At 51.4% G+C, this 16,209-nt stretch overlaps 3 protein-coding genes across 3 annotated transcripts in view; 1 reads left to right on the forward strand and 2 right to left on the reverse strand.

Moving 5' to 3' along the window:
- LOC310920762 (olfactory receptor 14J1-like) overlaps positions 1-16,209 on the reverse strand; it is a gene marked incomplete at its 3' end in the record, with an annotated part of 1,005,486 nt that overhangs the window by 571,216 nt on the left and 418,061 nt on the right. The gene's annotated exons all lie outside the window — the stretch shown is intronic.
- Positions 1-16,209, forward strand: part of LOC310920778 (olfactory receptor 14J1-like) — a gene marked incomplete at its 3' end in the record, with an annotated part of 303,434 nt that overhangs the window by 9,612 nt on the left and 277,613 nt on the right. The window lies entirely within an intron of this gene.
- On the reverse strand, positions 9,210-10,142 carry LOC310920769 (olfactory receptor 14A16-like; the record flags this gene model as incomplete). Its single annotated transcript, XM_083880824.1, has 1 exon — positions 9,210-10,142. The coding sequence occupies one exon, from the start codon at positions 10,140-10,142 to the stop codon at positions 9,210-9,212; it is 933 nt and encodes a 310-aa protein (XP_083736950.1).

A 16,209-nucleotide genomic window follows, 5' to 3' on the forward strand; every position in this document is an offset into this window, starting at 1 on the left:
TGTGGAGAGCAGGGGTGTTGTTCCTGAGTTGAAGACATAGAGCTTGTGCTCAGTGTGGGGAACAGGGTGAGGAGGACTCTGAACTAGAGATTTTTGCGTATTTTTGTAGAAGATCACATGTAGTCCCAGAGATCTGGAGAGTAAAAGGAAAAGATAGAAAAAAGACTGTACAAGAGTGTGAAAAGAGATTTGGGTGGAAACAAAACAGGAGAGGAAAATAATGGGATCAGGAGAGGGAAGGAATTTAGAGGCCCCATTAGATGAGGCATGGAGGGTTTTCAGCAATCAAAAAGAAGGGTATAAGCAAAGGATGATAACAATAATGGCAGTAGTAAAGAAGAAGGAAAAGGGGGGTGGAGACAAGAACCACCCAGGCAAGACCACCCTGGCTGGGCAAAGATCAGTGTGCAAATTGCAGAAAATTTGTACCCTGGAGAAATGAGTGTCCTGAACAAAGAAGAAATGGGAAAAGGAACGGAAGACAGGAGGTGGTGGTGGCTGCCACAAAAAGCAGCTGCGGGGGATTGGAGGATCTTACCCCAGGAGATCCACTGGTTATGAAAATGAAACTGGGGAAGGAAAAGAAAAAGCTGGAATGTGTGGTGGACATAGGGGCAACAATTTCAGTTTTAAATAAAGCTTTGGTGCCAGTGAGAAACAACTACATTAGGGTAATGGGGGCAACTGGCCAATCTGATATAGCATATTTTTGCAAGCCACTTAAATACAAATATGGAAAACAGTGGGGCATCCATAAAATATCTATACATGCCGAACTCCCCAGACTTGCTCCTAGGGAGAGATCTATTGGAGAAATTTGATCCAACCATTTAATTTAAAAATGGAGAGGTTACTCTGGAGGTAAATGATGAGAAATATATAGAAGTATTGAGTTTAATTATCTGATTGTGGCAATCACATAAAATCTTAGGGGTCTCCAGCACAAATAATAGCATCAATCTTTACTCCCAATGTTGTTGTTGCTCAAGCTTTGACTACACTTGGTGGGTTGGGGTGGTGGACAACTGAGCAGTTGAGTATAACTTCAGCTGTTTTGGATCAGATGCTCACTGATGTAGATGATATTAGACACAGAACACTGCAAAATAGAGCTGTTATAGAGTTTTGCTATTAGGTCATGGGCATGGGTGTGAGGATTTTGAAGGAATGTGCTGCATGAATATCTCTGACCATTCTGCATCCATTGACAGGAAACTCAAGCAACTAGAAGATAACATGAAGAAGTTAACTGTTATAAACTAGGGCTTGGATGAATGGTCTGAGGGATGGAGAATTAATTACTGGTTGGTTGAAAGGTATCACAGGGTGCATTGGGTACATTGTAAATATTGGCTCTCATTATACTTTTGCTTTGTATTATTCCATGCAGCATAAAATTGGTGACTCGCTTGGCAGAAAATGCAGTAAAAAAAAGTTTGGCTGAAGAAGGGGGAAAGAAGAAGGGGGAATTGTAACGATGTATCCGAATAACTTAAGCCATTCTGCGTATCAGCCAAAATGTAGATAGCAAGCCACCTGCAGTCTTGTTTTCAGAGTTCTCAGGAGTTCATCAGGGCAACTGAGAGAACAACAGAACTAAAAAAAAAGACCCAAGAGCCTGAGAAACTGTCTACAAAAAAAGCAAAACCTGGAGGACACACAATGTGATGATGGACGCTTGACCAATTAGGTGTCCTGAAGGATGTGTGCCTGCCTTGTGAGCAAGTGTCTTACCAATTGAGAGATACCTGTACCCATGGACAGTAGTGCTAGAATCTATAATTGCAGGGTAATGTAAACAATAAACAGCTTCTGCTGAAATCATATTGATTCTGCTATTCAGCTGCCCATATTCCCCTGCATCCCATCCCATCCTGTCCCAGGCAGGAAGCCCCATCCAACCAGGACTTGGACACTTCCAGGGATTTGGGGGCAGCCACAGACTCTGGGGCCAACCTGGCCCAGGGCCCCACTGCCCTCCCAGGCTACAAGTCCATGCCCACATCCCATCTCAGCCGGGCCCCGGCAGCGCAAAGCCCTTCCCTGTCTCCTCTCCCTGCAGGCCCTTGCCAAGGGTCTCTCTCAGCCAGCAATTGCCGCTCCTCCCTGCTCTGGGCCGGGAGCTGCAGGGTGACTTTTTGCCCGTGGCCCCGGCCCGGCCCAGAGCCGGGGCCAGGACCTTTCCCCGCGCCTCTGCGGCCGCCGCCTCCCTTCGCCCGCAGCCCAGCAGACGCAGCTGGCAGCTCCCCGGGGGCTGGGGCTCCTTGCCAGGGCCGGCGCTGGGGCAGCTCCCACCCGGGCCCCGGGCCAGCAGGGACAGCAGCCCAGGCAACGGCTGGGCCTGGGCCAGGCCGGCCCCGGGCCCCAGAGCAGCAAAAGCTCCTTCCCCTGCAGGCTGGGCTGGGCTCTGACCAGGCTCCCCAGGGAATGCTCAGAGCCCCGAGGCTGCCCCAGCTCCAGGAGCCTTGGCACACCCCTGCCAGGGATGCCCAGGCCCCCAGTGCCTGGACTCCATCATCCCTCTGGCTCCCTCTCAGCTCAGCCCCTTCTGCCATTCTCACCTTTGCACAGCCCTGGCTGTCCTCTCCAGGGGCTGACAGAGCTCTGCCGCCTGCGCCAGGAGCAGGGCAGCCCCAACCTTCCAATGTTCCACTGGCTCTGGGACACCCCAGCGCTGGCAGCCCCCAACATTCCCTGCCTGGAGACGCTCCAAGGGAAGCGTCAACAGCTGCCGCCACTCACCACAACCCACCGGCCGCTGAGCAGCCCCGGCCTGGGCCCCTGAGGATTCCTCTGCACACAGCTCAGACAAGGGCCCTTTGCCTGCCCCCAGCCTGCACCAGGCAAGGGTCACATACACTTACACAGCTCTGCCCGGACAGGCAGAAAGACTCTAAACCTCAGAGACAAAGTGAGTTTTTAAGTAGGTATGTAGTTTATTTGGCCGGGCATATGGAGGATACCTCTCCAAAGGCATACGCACCCCCTTGCTCCCTCATTTTTTTTTTAACATTGAGGTTGTTACATATGCATCAAATTTCACAACACACCTGTGTATATTCATTCCTTGGCTCCTCTCGTCTCCACTTCCTCTGCTAATTGTCTTATCAGTCCTTTTTGCCTGTGTCATTGTCTCTGGAGGTCATCTTGGGTGTCTCAGAGAAGAAGAAAAACTGTCTTCCTCAGAGATGAACTCCTCACCCTACTGCCCTGTGAATGCCCACTGATCCTCTGGCCACAGTCCAAGCTACAAGGCCAGTTCTATCTGGTTCTGGGGGCACAAGGAGCCTCGCTATCTCAGTATCTCTTGCAATCCTGTACTCCTGTCTCCTGTCCATGCAATTACCCTCTCCTTATCAGACATCCCTACAATCCTTCTTTCTGTTCTGGCCATAGACCTGTCCCTTCCCTTTTTTAAGCAACATTACAAAGAGCAGCAAATATTAGGGAATACACATCATCTGATTGCCTGTTGTTAATGTCTCCTAATTTCTATGATTAATATCCTGCAGTTTCCAATCCCATGTTTCAGTCCTCCCTTTTCAAAAAGGTAGTAAATTCTTTTACTTAGTACAAATTCCAGTCCTTAACTTATGTGTCTCTCAATGCCTTTCTATATGCTTGGGGTAAAGAAGTTAATGTTGCCATTTGTTGTGACAGTTTCCAATTCCATATAAACATTACAAAAGACAGCACTAAGATAATAGTAACTAATATTAGTAAAACAATGATGAGGTGACATAATGTATTTAGGATTCCAGTTGCCATGGGCAATCATCCAAAAAGTGAACCCCATCAATTGTGACTTGCATCCTGTTTTACTCTTTGCAGAATCTTGTTTGTTTCTTTTGTGTTGTGATGGATTCTAATTAAATTTACTCTCCAGTTTTCTGGATGCTTTTTAGGATTTTGACAAGGTCTTGATGATTGAATAATTGTTTTACTACAGTGAGGTTCATCCCAACAGGTGTGGGTGACAACCTGTGATAGATCTTATTGTCAGAGTTAACTAGCTGATGAGACACAACTGGTGCTAAATACAGAAAGTCGAACCTTAAAATCCTAACAATGTCACGAATACAAAGCTTAAAATGACTCTTTCTGGTCAAAGTTACATTATCCTTGTCTATTTCTATAAAAGCACACGCAGTTCTCAAGCACACACAACCTTGACCAATATATACAAGAACAGTCCTTTGACTAGTGCTGGGATGAATTTCAAAGTGACAAACACCCTGTTCAGTATCAAGACATATGTCTTGAACATCAATTGTGTTACTTTCACAAATGAACCCCTGTTGTTCCCGGGTAACACAGGATTCCAGATTCACAGTTTGCCATTTCCCATCCACTCCTCGTGCCCATGTCCTGTGTTCTGAAGGGTAGAGCACTGATCTCCCATGGTTCACTCCTAATGCTATAATGGGGTGAATAACATAAACTGTGGCCTTGTGTACGGTGAGCACAAAAGCAGTAGCTGTGTTAGCAATTGGATCATGGGTGAAGTTTACCAAGGTCCACCAGGATGGAAATTTCTTTTCAAAATCAGTAGCATTGTCCCAGACAGCATTTTGAATCTCAGTGTGTTGTAATTCTCTAGGGGAATGGTTTCTACTATTAACCCTCTATAGTACCTTACTATATAGAGTGACCCTTCCTTCCTTCTCTGACCTCATTGGCTGTGGTCCAGCCATCTTTTCCCTGAGCAGGGGGCTATATAAGGCCTCACTCTTCCTTGTTCTCTCTCTTTCCCACCTGGAATTTTGAAGAATAAACGCCTGGGACAAAGGTCCCAAGGAAAGTGTTATGAATAAAAATGGGCGGAGAAAATATTATCTCCATAAACGCCTTTATTGATCAGCCCTTTCAATATTTGCCCGAGGGGTTTTTGGCTGCCCGTGGTCGCCGTGGAGGAGGAGGGCCTTATCAGCTCTGCTGCAGGCAATTCAACAGAGCTGGAGGACTTGCCCTTGCTGGGAGCAACCCCAGAGTCCTGACAGTTCTTTGTTTTCTCCTGCGGTCTCATCTCTAGTTTGGTCTTTTTACTTACGGCTAGTGAGCAAAACCGGAGAAATTAGCTCTTCTGATTCTTTAGGGTCTACACAGCTGAGCATTAGTTCTTATCCGTTTTAATTTTACTTGGTTTTTATTTGATAAGGGTTTTTTGATGTTAAACTTCATCCCGAGACCCTCTTGGAGTCCTTAATTTGCATGCGGGATCAGCCGGGGCGGGCGGTTGGAGCTTTTGCGGCCGTGTGGTAGTCTTGCCACAGCAATGGCGTCTCGGGGTCTCATGCTGCTTCACAGCGGCGGCACCGTTTGTGGGGGTTTGGGCCGGGGCTTGTGCGGTGGGAGGTGGAACGTGGCGTGCGTGGTTTTTTTTTTTTTCTTTTGAAACGGGGCAGCGGTCCGGCCGGCTCGGGGACGCGCCATCTGGCCGCGGCGGCTGACCGCGGGCGGGCCGCATGGCGGCTGCGGGCGGACGGGGCGGACGGGGCTCTTTTCGGCTCCGGCACGGGCAACGGCTGGGGCTGGGGAGAGACTTCTGCACGGCGAACCGGGGGGGGGCGGCCGGAGTTTCTCCGTGCCGCACCGGCGGCGGCTGACCGCGGGCTGGAGCCACATCGGAGCAGGCGCTCCGCGGCTGGAACTCTTTGTGCTGAGCCTGGGGGGGGGAAGCGGCCGGCTCCTCTCCCCTCCGCTCCGGCGGCGGCGGCCGCGAAGGTCGGGACTTCCCCGTGCCAGACGGCCGACTGCTTTGCGGCTGGAGCCTCGTTGAGGCGGGCGGCTCCGCTGCGGCTCCCTCGCCCCGTCTCCGACCTGGGGTGGGGGGTCGCGGTGCCCGGCGTCTTTGAAGGGAACGGGCTCTTTTTGTTTTTAAGGTGGTCTGGGAGGAAAGGTGCCACGGAGGTGGCTTTTCACTGTTACATTACAGGATAAACATCTTAAATTTTATTTTTATCAGAAAGGACCTCTCCTGATATCTCTTATCTTGTCCTTGGTATAATTCTCTCCCAAGCCTCCTAATAACAGAGCTAGCTAAAGCCCCTGGAGGTGGGTGGGGGGTATCTATACATCAGTCAGAAAGGCTCCTTCACTTCCTTCCCTTATAATTGAGGCAGCAGTTGATTGCAGCCATAATTGTTCCTGCATACAGCTAAAAGCCAAAGACACATTACCCTGAGTCATAACAAGTGCATCTATGGTTAACTTATGTTCTTGGTCCCCTGCTTTTTCCAAACTTGGCAACACTTTCAAAACCTGCCACTGACTGGTTCCCAATGCCAGCAAAGATGACTGTAGGGTTGTTTTAATTTTGTTAGGTCACTTGTCACAATGGCCAGTTTATTAATTAATATTTCTGAATGAATTCTATTTAGAAATCCCAGCCCTGTCGCTAATATTACAGTCAGATCCCTTTGCATTCTGCCCCTGGTGTATACTTCCCTTTGCAACTATGCTGTCCAGCCCTCAAAGGATGTCTTTAGGAAGGAAGAGCAGGCTGGTTGAACTTCAGAGGTGTTAGTTTGCATTAGTAATTCAACATGCTTAACAGGCCATTCTGGATTAGACAGCAATTGCTGTTGGCCCATATTCCTTATTACATATGGGCTGATTTTATAAATTCTGGGTTCAGACCTAGGTGGGGTGATTTGGGTTTGAGCTGGAGTGCTGGTATAAGTTGTAATGGGCTCAGTTGTGGCATTTATTTTAAATCTAAAGAAGAACCCAATATTAGCATGGGCCCAGAGACAAAGCACCTGAATGGTCTGTACTAAGGTAAAGTTATACCAACAGTCCAATTCACTTGAACAATTACAAACTGCCTTGTGTTTGTCTGTGGGAGTGGTTGAAACACTGATTTAGATTGTTTTCTTACGAGTGGTTCCATTAATTAGCTGACATCCTATCATAATTTTGTCTCACATAGTCCCTTGAAGTGACCACAACCTTTGGTTTTGCCTTTAAATACTTGATTTTTCTTCATGACTACAGTTGATAGGTTTAAATCTATCAAGGACCTCATGGAAAAACAGTGACACCAAGCTGGGTGTGAGTGTGGATCTGCTGGAGGGTAGGAGGGCTGTGCACAGGCCCCTGGACAGGCTGGATCCAGGGCCCAAATCCAACCATGGGAGGTTGAACAAGACCAAGGGCCGGGTCCTGCCCTTTGGCCACAACAAGCCCTGCAGTGCTCCAGGCTGGGGACAGAGTGTCTGGAGAGTGGCCAGGCAGAAAGGGCCCTGGGGCAGTGCTGGACAGCAGGCTGGACATGAGGCAGCAGTGTGCCCAGGTGGCCAAGAAGGCCAGTGGCACCTGGCCTGGATCAGGAATGGTGTGGCCAGCAGGAGCAGGGCAGTGATTCTTCCCCTGTGCCCAGCACTGGTTGGGCAACACCTTGAGTGCTGTGTCCAGTTCTGGGTCCCCAATTTAAGAAACACATGGAGGGGCTGGAGTGTGTCCAGAGAAGGGAGAAAAGGCTGGTGAGGGGTCTGGAAAAAAAATCCTGTGAGGACTGACTAAGGGAGCTGGGGTTGTTTATCCTGGAGAAGAGGAGGCTCAGGGGAGACAAGGTGGTGTCAGGGCACAGGTTGGACTTGATGATTTCCAATGTATTTTCCACTTTTGCTGATTGTGTGATTCTCTGAAACCACCCTTGCAGCAGTAGAGGGATGAGGCCTGGGCCTCCTCTTCAGAAAGTCCAGCAGCCCAGGTCCCTCAGCTTCTCCTCACAGCCCCAAAGCCCATCCTGTCAGTCCTGCAGAGCCTCTGCAGCTCCTCCTCATGGCCCACAACAGGAGCCCCACAGCCAGACACAGCAGCCCAGATGTGCCCCCTGGCCCGTGGTGCCTCTGGACAGGGAACAGCACCAGGCACTGCAGGAGCCTGCAGACAATTCCTGAAGCACTTGGAGGATGATCCTGCTCTTTTAGGAACATTTCCATGGTGCAAATCTAGGAATTGAAATGGGGAGAGGGGCCAGAGAGGAAAGGGCAAACAGGGATGGGCTGTTTGCATGGGAGGGAACAGGGATGAGCAACAGGGAGAAATCTGGACCAGGAAAGAGGAAATAAGGTGAAACAAAGGAAATATTCGGGACAGTTTTGGGGGTGGCTGTCAGGCCTGGCCCTGAGCAACAATGTCAGCAGTGGGACAGAAGACTCACAGCTCATGGGAAAAAACTTTCTGTGTGACTTCAGAGGCCATAACAAAACTGAGTGGTTTCTCTCCCATCTCCGAGGCCTTCCTGGCCCCAGCGGCTGATGGCATTTGTGCTCCCTCTGGTTCATCTCCCCACACCAACACCATGGGGGTGCTCAGGCCTGCTCTGGGCACTGCAAACAGGGGCTCCTGAGCCAGTGCTGCCATGTCTGTGCCTGCAAGGATGTGGCCCCTGTGTGAGCTGGGGGAGAGGCCAGGGCTGCAGAGGGGGGATGTTGTTGTCAGGTGCATGAGAACGCTCTGGGACACTGCCCTGGGGTGTCCAGCGCAGTGGGGATGGATCAGCCCCTGCTCTGCTGCTCCTTCCCATCTCCCCCAGGGCCCTTGCAGAGCCCCAGCCATGCTGTTTGTCCCCAGCCTGCCCACAGCCACCCTGGGGCTGCTCACGGGGCTTTTCTGTGCTGAGCCTTGGCCTGGGCGTGTTCTGGAGAGAGCCTGGGCAAGGAGCCTGGAGCCCCCAGGCCCTGCCCTGAGGCATCAGCGCTGCCCCAGCAGTGCCCATGGCCTGTCCCTGCTGCAGGCCCGGCACTGCCACCCCCAGCCCTGTGCCCGGCCCCGAGAGCCCTCAGGCCCTACAGCAACACCAGGGCCAGGAGGGCAGCGGGGCAGGGCCACGGGAGCAGCACTGGCAACACCAAGGGCTGCTGCTCCTGGGCACAGCTGCTGTGCCAGCCCTGATCTGCCCCCAGCTCTGCACCCAGACATTGCTGCTGCAGTGACTGAGAAGGGAACAAAAGGGGACTCTCTGTTGAAAACTTTGTTGGAAGATCCTTCTGTTCATTTAAAGCCACCTAGATCACAGCTCTTTATTGAAACGGTCTGTGGGTGGCAGTCAAAATGGAAAGGACCAAAATGAGAAAGGGCACAAAGACTATTCTTTGTAGCCAGTATTAAAAACTAAAAGGGAAAAAAACCTCACAAGCAATGCAACAAGAACAATCAAAGATGACTTTTATTACAAGTTATTGGCAGAAATTGCAACCAATTTAATGTTTCTGAAATTGTCCAGTGATCAGTCTCCACACTGCAGCCTTGAGCTCCTGGTTCCTCAGGCTGTAGATCAGGGGGTTCAGGGCTGGAGGCACCACCAAGTACAGAACTGACAGGACCAGATCCAGGGATAGGGAGGAGATGGAGGGGGGCTTCAGGTAGGCAAAAAAGCCAGTGCTGAGGAACAGGGAGAGCACAGCCAGGTGAGGGAGGCTGGTAGAAAAGGCTTTGTGCTGTCCCTGCTCAGAGGGGATCCTCAGCACAGCCTTGAAGATCTGCACATAGGAGAAAACAATGAACACAAAACAGCCAAATGATAAAAAGGCACTAACAGCAAGAAGCCCAAGTTCCCTGAGTTTGGAGTGTGAGCAAGAGAGCTTGAGGATGTGTGGGATTTCACAGAAGAACTGGCCCAGGGCATTGCCATGGCACAGGGGCAGGGAAAATGTATTGGCTGTGTGCAGCAGTGAATAGATAAAGCCACTGGCCCAGGCAGCTGCTGCCATGTGGGCACAAGCTCTGCTGCCCAGGAGGGTCCCGTAGTGCAGGGGTTTGCAGATGGACACGTAGCGGTCATAGCACATGATGGTCAAGAGATAATACTCTGATCCCATAAAGAAGAGAAAGAAAAACACCTGTGCAGCACATCCTGCATAGGAGATGGTCGTGGTGTCCCAGAGGGAATTGTGCATGGCTTTGGGGACAGTGGTGAGGATGGAGCCCAGGTCGGTGAGGGCCAGGTTGAGGAGGAAGAAGAACATGGGGCTGTGCAGGTGGTGGCTGGAGGCCACGGCGCTGATGACGAGGCCGTTGCCCAGGAGGGCAGCCAGGGAGATGCCCAGGAAGAGGCAGAAGTGCAGGAGCTGCAGCTGCCGCGTGTCTGCCAATGGCAGCAGGAGGAAGTGGCTGATGGAGCTGCTGTTGGACATTTCTTCACTCTGCGCATGGTGGGCTGTTGAAAGAATACATGGACAAGCTGGGACCAACTTCTTTGAGTTAGTCCTGTGCTATTTTCTTACACATTTTCTGGTATTTACTTCTCTGTCTTTGGGCAAATTTCACTTGCCTTTTTTATGTTTTTGAGCTTGGGTTTTTCCTGATCAGTACATGCCCCTTTCGTTAAAGTAGCAGAAATCCACTCCTTCAGCAGTGGTCTCTGTCTGAACACCAAGATGCCCAAAGGAAACACAGAAATTCATGTGGCCCAGTGTAGTCAGACATTCTGGTCCTCACAAAGGGCCCCTTTGTTCATTTCACCTACCTTTTTTTCAGGGTAATCAAACTTCAAAGGTGTTTGAAATATAAACTGGACTTTTTGAATACTCCAGTTTCAAAGTCAATCCCTTCAAATCCTTCTCTTTTTCCCTGTGCTGCTGGACAGGGAGGGATACCAAGGGCTATTCTTGTTCTCTGCTGCCTGGACTTGGGTCTACTGGGAGCTGTTTCTCTCTATCCAAGCCTCGTCCCTGCCAGTGCTCTCAGAGACCAGGCCAGCCCTGGGGGCTCAGCTCTGCCCTGCACACCCCTCCCAGCACAGGCCACTGCCCAGGGGCATCTCCCTGACACCTGGGCCTTAAGGGCAGCTCAGACAAACAGAGATGCTGCAAGCCAAGGTGCTGCTGGGGCTGTCTATAGGCAGAGGAGGGTGAGGAGGCACTTTCTGAGGGAGCTCTGAGGCAGATCTGCTGATCCCCAGGGTGACAGTGCAGGAGTTTCAGTGACACAGACAACCCTGACAGCCCCTTTCCCTTTCCTTTAGGAGAAAGCTGAGAGCAGCCCTGGCCATGCAGCACCATCTCCACAGCAGGAGGAATCTGCCCTGATGGGAGTCACTCCTTCCACCTCCAACTTCTCCCCACAGTCCATGCGGAGCTCCCAGGCAGGCTGAGAGCTGCCCCTGGCTCTCCACATCCCCTGGCCTGGCCAAGAGCCCTCAGGGCTGCAGCACCTGCTCTGCACCACAGCCCTGGGCAGCCCTGGCTGCAGCCCCAGCCTCAGCCCCTGCAGCCGTCCCTGGCAGCAGGAGCCGTCCTGCCCTGTCCCTCTGACAGTGCCCAGGGCAGCCCCGCTCTGGAGCACATCCTCCCCCAAAGCAGAAAGGGCAGCAGAGCCATCCTTACAGTGCTGTCAGTCCTGTCCTGGCTCAGCTTTAGGAGATCCCTGCAGCCAGAGACTTACTGTGTCAGAAGTGGTGAAGATTTCTCCATGAAGAAGCTCAGAATTGTCCTTCCAGTTGCTTTAAGCTTCTGTCTGCTTCACTGCTCTCAGGTACTTGCAGGCAGTGCCCTCAGCTTTGCTGGGCTGGGAGAGGAGCTCCTTCTCAGGAGAAATGTCTTTTTGAAGCTCTTCTTGATTGCCAGGACCTGCCTCAGTTGCAGAAGCCTGGCCCAGCTCAGCAGCACAGACACAGCACAAGGACTTTAATGAGCCTCTTGGGGCTTTGGTGTTGTTTACATCAGACTCGGTCCCTGAGAGTGTGTACAAAAAACTTCTCAAGAACTCAAAGTTAAATTGAAACAGTGAAGTTTCTTGAAGTTTTAATGAGACCTACTGAGGGACACAGCTAAGAAAGTGTCCCCAGGTTCCAGTTAGAGCAGAACACTGCAGGCAGTTATGACAGGTGGGGACAAACAAGGCAAAGGTGTCTCTGATGCTGAGCAAACCTGGATGTACTTCAGGAATGCCAAGGGCCCAGGCCTGAGCCCCAGCCCCTGCCAAGGCACATCCTGTCCCTCCCTCAGTGCTCAGGGCTCTTCCCAGGCCACTGGGATGTGGGGATGTGCAATGCCAAGGGCAGGAGCATGGGGCGGCCCCTGCCAGGCTGCTGAGCAGGGCCAAGGAGGCAATGAGGCCCCAGGGCTGCAAGGGTCACTTGTCTCCTGCTGATGGCTCAGGCCCAGGCCCAGCAGCCATGGCCCAAGTGCTGCAGGAGTTGGCTGTGTCAGGGCCTTGCAGCTGCTGCCCATCCCTGTGCCCTGTGCAGCCCAGGCTGTCCTACGGTGTCCATGCCCTGCGCCTCTGTCCCTGCAGGCTGTCGTCATCCCCCGGCTGCCCCACCTGGCTGGGCCCTTCCTTTGCTGACAGCTCTGCCTCCTGCCTGCCTCTGCCTGGCCACACACAGCCTTGGACTGCTCCAGACTCCTGCTGGGGGAAGTGTTGCACCACAGTCTTGGCTGGAGAGAGAAGTTCTTTTCCCTTTTTTTTTTTCCTATCTGGGCCTCTCCAGGTGTCTTTGGCATTATTTTTTCTTTTCTGGCTGTTCCCTACTATGCCAAAGGGGTCCACAGTCTCTTGAAACCACCCTTCAAGCACTCCCAGGGCTCTTGTTGCCTGTCTCCAGTCTCCACTCCACTGAGCACAGAGCTCCTTCGTCCCTATACGTGTCCTTGAGGTCATGTGCTTGAGGCCATGGACACCTGGACAAGAAAGATGGTTCTTTCTATAGGAGAGAAATACAGAACCCCAGGGTTTTGGAGACAAATAAGAGGCACTTAGCTGATGCCAAAGCACGCCAGACCTGTCTGTGCTTGCAGTTTTTTCTGAAAGCCAGCCTTGGATATATGGGGAATTTTGGAAGTAAAATTTCATTTCAGCTGTGGGTGTCTGGAGCAGAATGACAATTCTTCTCCACAGGAAGGAAAGGGCAGGGCCCCAGTGTTTCAAAAGCTGAATAGATTCACCTCAAAGGTGGCCAATGACAGGCAGACCTGTTTGTCTTGGCTGCTTTTGTCTGGGAGCAATCCTTAGATAGGTGGAATTTGGGAGGCCAAATCCCAGTTTTGTCCATGGGCATCTGGACAAAAGGACAGTTTTCCATGGGAAAGAAAGTACGGAGCCTCAGTGTTTCAAAGGCAGATGAAAGCTGGCCATCAGGAAGCCAAGGGAACCTAGACAGTCCTGGCAGCAACTGTCTGGGAGCTATCTTGGATATAAAGAATTTTGGAAGCAGATTCTCAGTTTGTGCCAGGGGTGCCTGGACTTGAAAGATGTTTTTTTCCACAGAGAGAAAAGCACAGCCCACCCAGTGTTTTGAAGGCAGATTAGATGTGGCCCTAGAGGCCAAGGCCAGGCAGAGCTGTCTGTCCTGGCAGGTTTCATACAGGAACAATCCAATCAAATTTGGAGGTAGAATCCCAGTTTTGGCCATGAAGCCCTGGAGGAGGAGGACACTTTTTTCCCACAGGAAGGAAAGCATGGATCTCCAGGGTTTTAGGAGGTGAGAAGTAACCCTCCACATGCCAAGGTCAGCTGGACCAGTCAGGCAGCCCCCAGAGGCCAAGCCAGCCAGACCTTTTCCATGTTCTTGGATCCTTGGGGCTCTTGCAGCATCACAATTTCCACTTGGTTCCATGGGGCCCCATAGTATCACAACAGAACTTTGTTCCCATAGGGCCCAGCAATATCACAATGATCTCCTTGGTTCCACAGTGTCACAAGGCCCCTTGCTTCCATGAGGCCTTGCAGTGTCAAAATGGTTTCCTTGGTTCCATGGGACTGCACAAGGACACAATGGCCCATTGGTTCCATGAGGCCACAGAGTGCCACAATGGCCCCTTGGTTTTTTGGGCTCCCCAGGATCACAACAGCTCCTGAGTTCCACAAGGCCTGGCAGTGTCCCACTGGCCCCTTGCTTCCACGGGAACCTGTAGTGTCACAATGGTCCCTTCCAACCATCGTGACTGGCAGTGTCACAGTGGTTGCCTCATTTCAATGAAGCCCTGTGGTGTCACAATGGCTCCTTGGTTCCTTAGGTACTCAAAGTGCCAGAATGGTCTCTTTGCTTCCACGAGGCCCTGCAGTGTCACAATGGGCTCCTTGGTTCCACAGTGTCACAAGGGACCCTTTGTTCCATGAGGTTCAGTAGTGTAACAGGGACACCTTGATTCCATGAGGTTCTGTACTGTCACAATGCACTCCTTGGTTCCATGGCCCTGCTGTGTCACAGTGACCCCTTGGTTCCATGAGGTTCTGTACAGGACACAGATCTTCCTTGGTGTGAGAGGATGGATTGTAAAGAGACTAGAGATAGTGCTGAAGGCAATCTCACCACTTATAATGCAGCTGTACTGATTACCAAAAGTGGGAACATTTTTCCCCTAATAGATCCCAGCTATGTACAAAGACAATGAGTATCATAAAACAGTGGGTTAGCTGGTTGAGGGTCAGTCGGAGTCCGCAGGCTGTGCTGTGTGGAAGAAGGGTCAAGCAGCTGTGTGAGGGACAGAAAGGGTTAGGCAGTCATGCAAGGGACAGGAAAGTGTAGGTATTTTGGAGTTAGGTTTGAACTACCCAGCTTAGGCCCCACACCAAGGCCAACTGTGAAGCCTGTGGCACAGCTAGAAATTAGATGTTAAGGTGTTAATGAGAGATTGTGGGTTTTCTAGAGGTTAATAAGTATAGTTATCAGTGTGAACACTTTAGCCACCTTAAGAAACAAGTAAAACAACGTTTGTTTGCATTTTTCCTGTGCTATATGCCAATGAAAATGTATCTGCATTTGTAAACTATATGGAAGTGTATATAACCTTCCATTTTAGACAAAATAAATGGAGAAACATAGCATTAATCATAGTGATTGAATCTGAGTTTGCTCCCGTCCAGCTTCCCAGTATTGTAAGGGTTCCCCTAGCTTTATCTGGCACCTGAGCTTGGGACCTTTGCTTAGATGTGGCTTCATTTCAATATTTTTTTCTTTTCGCTTAAATGTGGGATTTGTTTCTTTCACTTTAATGCGGTTACTTTGATGCGGTTTTGATGTTTCATTTAAATACGGGAAGACTCCGTGATTGTTCCTGGATTGCAGGTGAGACGGGAGTGAAGTTCCGGAGCTGGGAAGCTGGAAGCGAGCCTCAGTGGTGGTGGCTCGCTGTGGGAGAAGGTAAGCCTCAGTGTGCAACACAGATAGAAAAAGGAATCATGGATAGTGAACTGAAGGCAGCAACGTGGCTCCTTTTGAATATTATCTCTAAGAGAGATGAAAAAATAAGAGAAAATGATTTAGAACAGTTAGCCCTCTTGGGCCAAGAGGAAAGGGAAGTTAAGCAGACCGTCACTTGTGTTTAGTGCGACAGAGCCTGTGTGGCAGAAAGGGGGGGCCCGTCTCCTCACACAGCAGCTGCAGCGGAGTGGCCACGACAGCAACAACAGCCCCGGCACAGCCCCGCAGCACCAGCGTGGCGCTCACCACACGGCACAGCCCCGGCACAGCCCCGCAGCACCAGTGCAGCGCTCACCACACGGCACAGCCCCGGCACAGCCCCGGCACAGCCCCCCAGCACCAGCGTGGCGCTCACCACACGGCACAGCCCCGGCACAGCCCCGCAGCACCAGCGCAGCGCTCACCACACGGCACAGCCCCGGCACAGCCCTGCAGCACCAGCGTGGCGCTCACCACACGGCACAGCCCGGCGCTGGCACTGGCGGGGGCTGCGGGGGACAGCGCGGTCCAGGCAGTGCCTGCGTCGCGGGGCGCGAGCGAGAAGCCAGGACGAGTAGCGCAAGCACAGAACTGTGTACGACAAACCTGTCCTGGGTTGTAGTGTAGGATGAACACAAAGTATTTATTCTATCACCATCTTCATGAACTGTAAACCAAGTGGGGCAGTGTTCTTCCCAGGCCCACCTGCCTTTGGGCTCTCTTCTGCTAATGGCCCATCAACGCCTTGCCCATGACTAACAGGTAACTCCCTCCAGGAGTTGTCTCTGTTTAATGGGCCATCAAGGACCCACTTCACACTTCTCATGCTATTGTGAGATGCTCTGCCCAAGGGGAGGAGCCAAGCATTCTCACCTGGATAGAAGCTGGGATTTGGGACAGTGCAAGCAGCCCTTACCCACTGGATTCTCAGAGGTCGAGAGCTACCAGACCTTTTCTACAGGATCACTGCTTCAGGAAGAGCACCTCATCTGGACTGCTTCCACCATCCTGCTCAGGTTGTATTCTGACTCTGTCAGTGGTCCTTCGTGTTATTGCATTTATTTTATTTTATTTTTACC

The sequence above is a fragment of the Zosterops lateralis genome (genome assembly GCF_965231275.1).
Source record: "Zosterops lateralis genome assembly, chromosome: 31".
Classification (NCBI taxonomy): Eukaryota; Metazoa; Chordata; class Aves; order Passeriformes; family Zosteropidae; genus Zosterops; species Zosterops lateralis.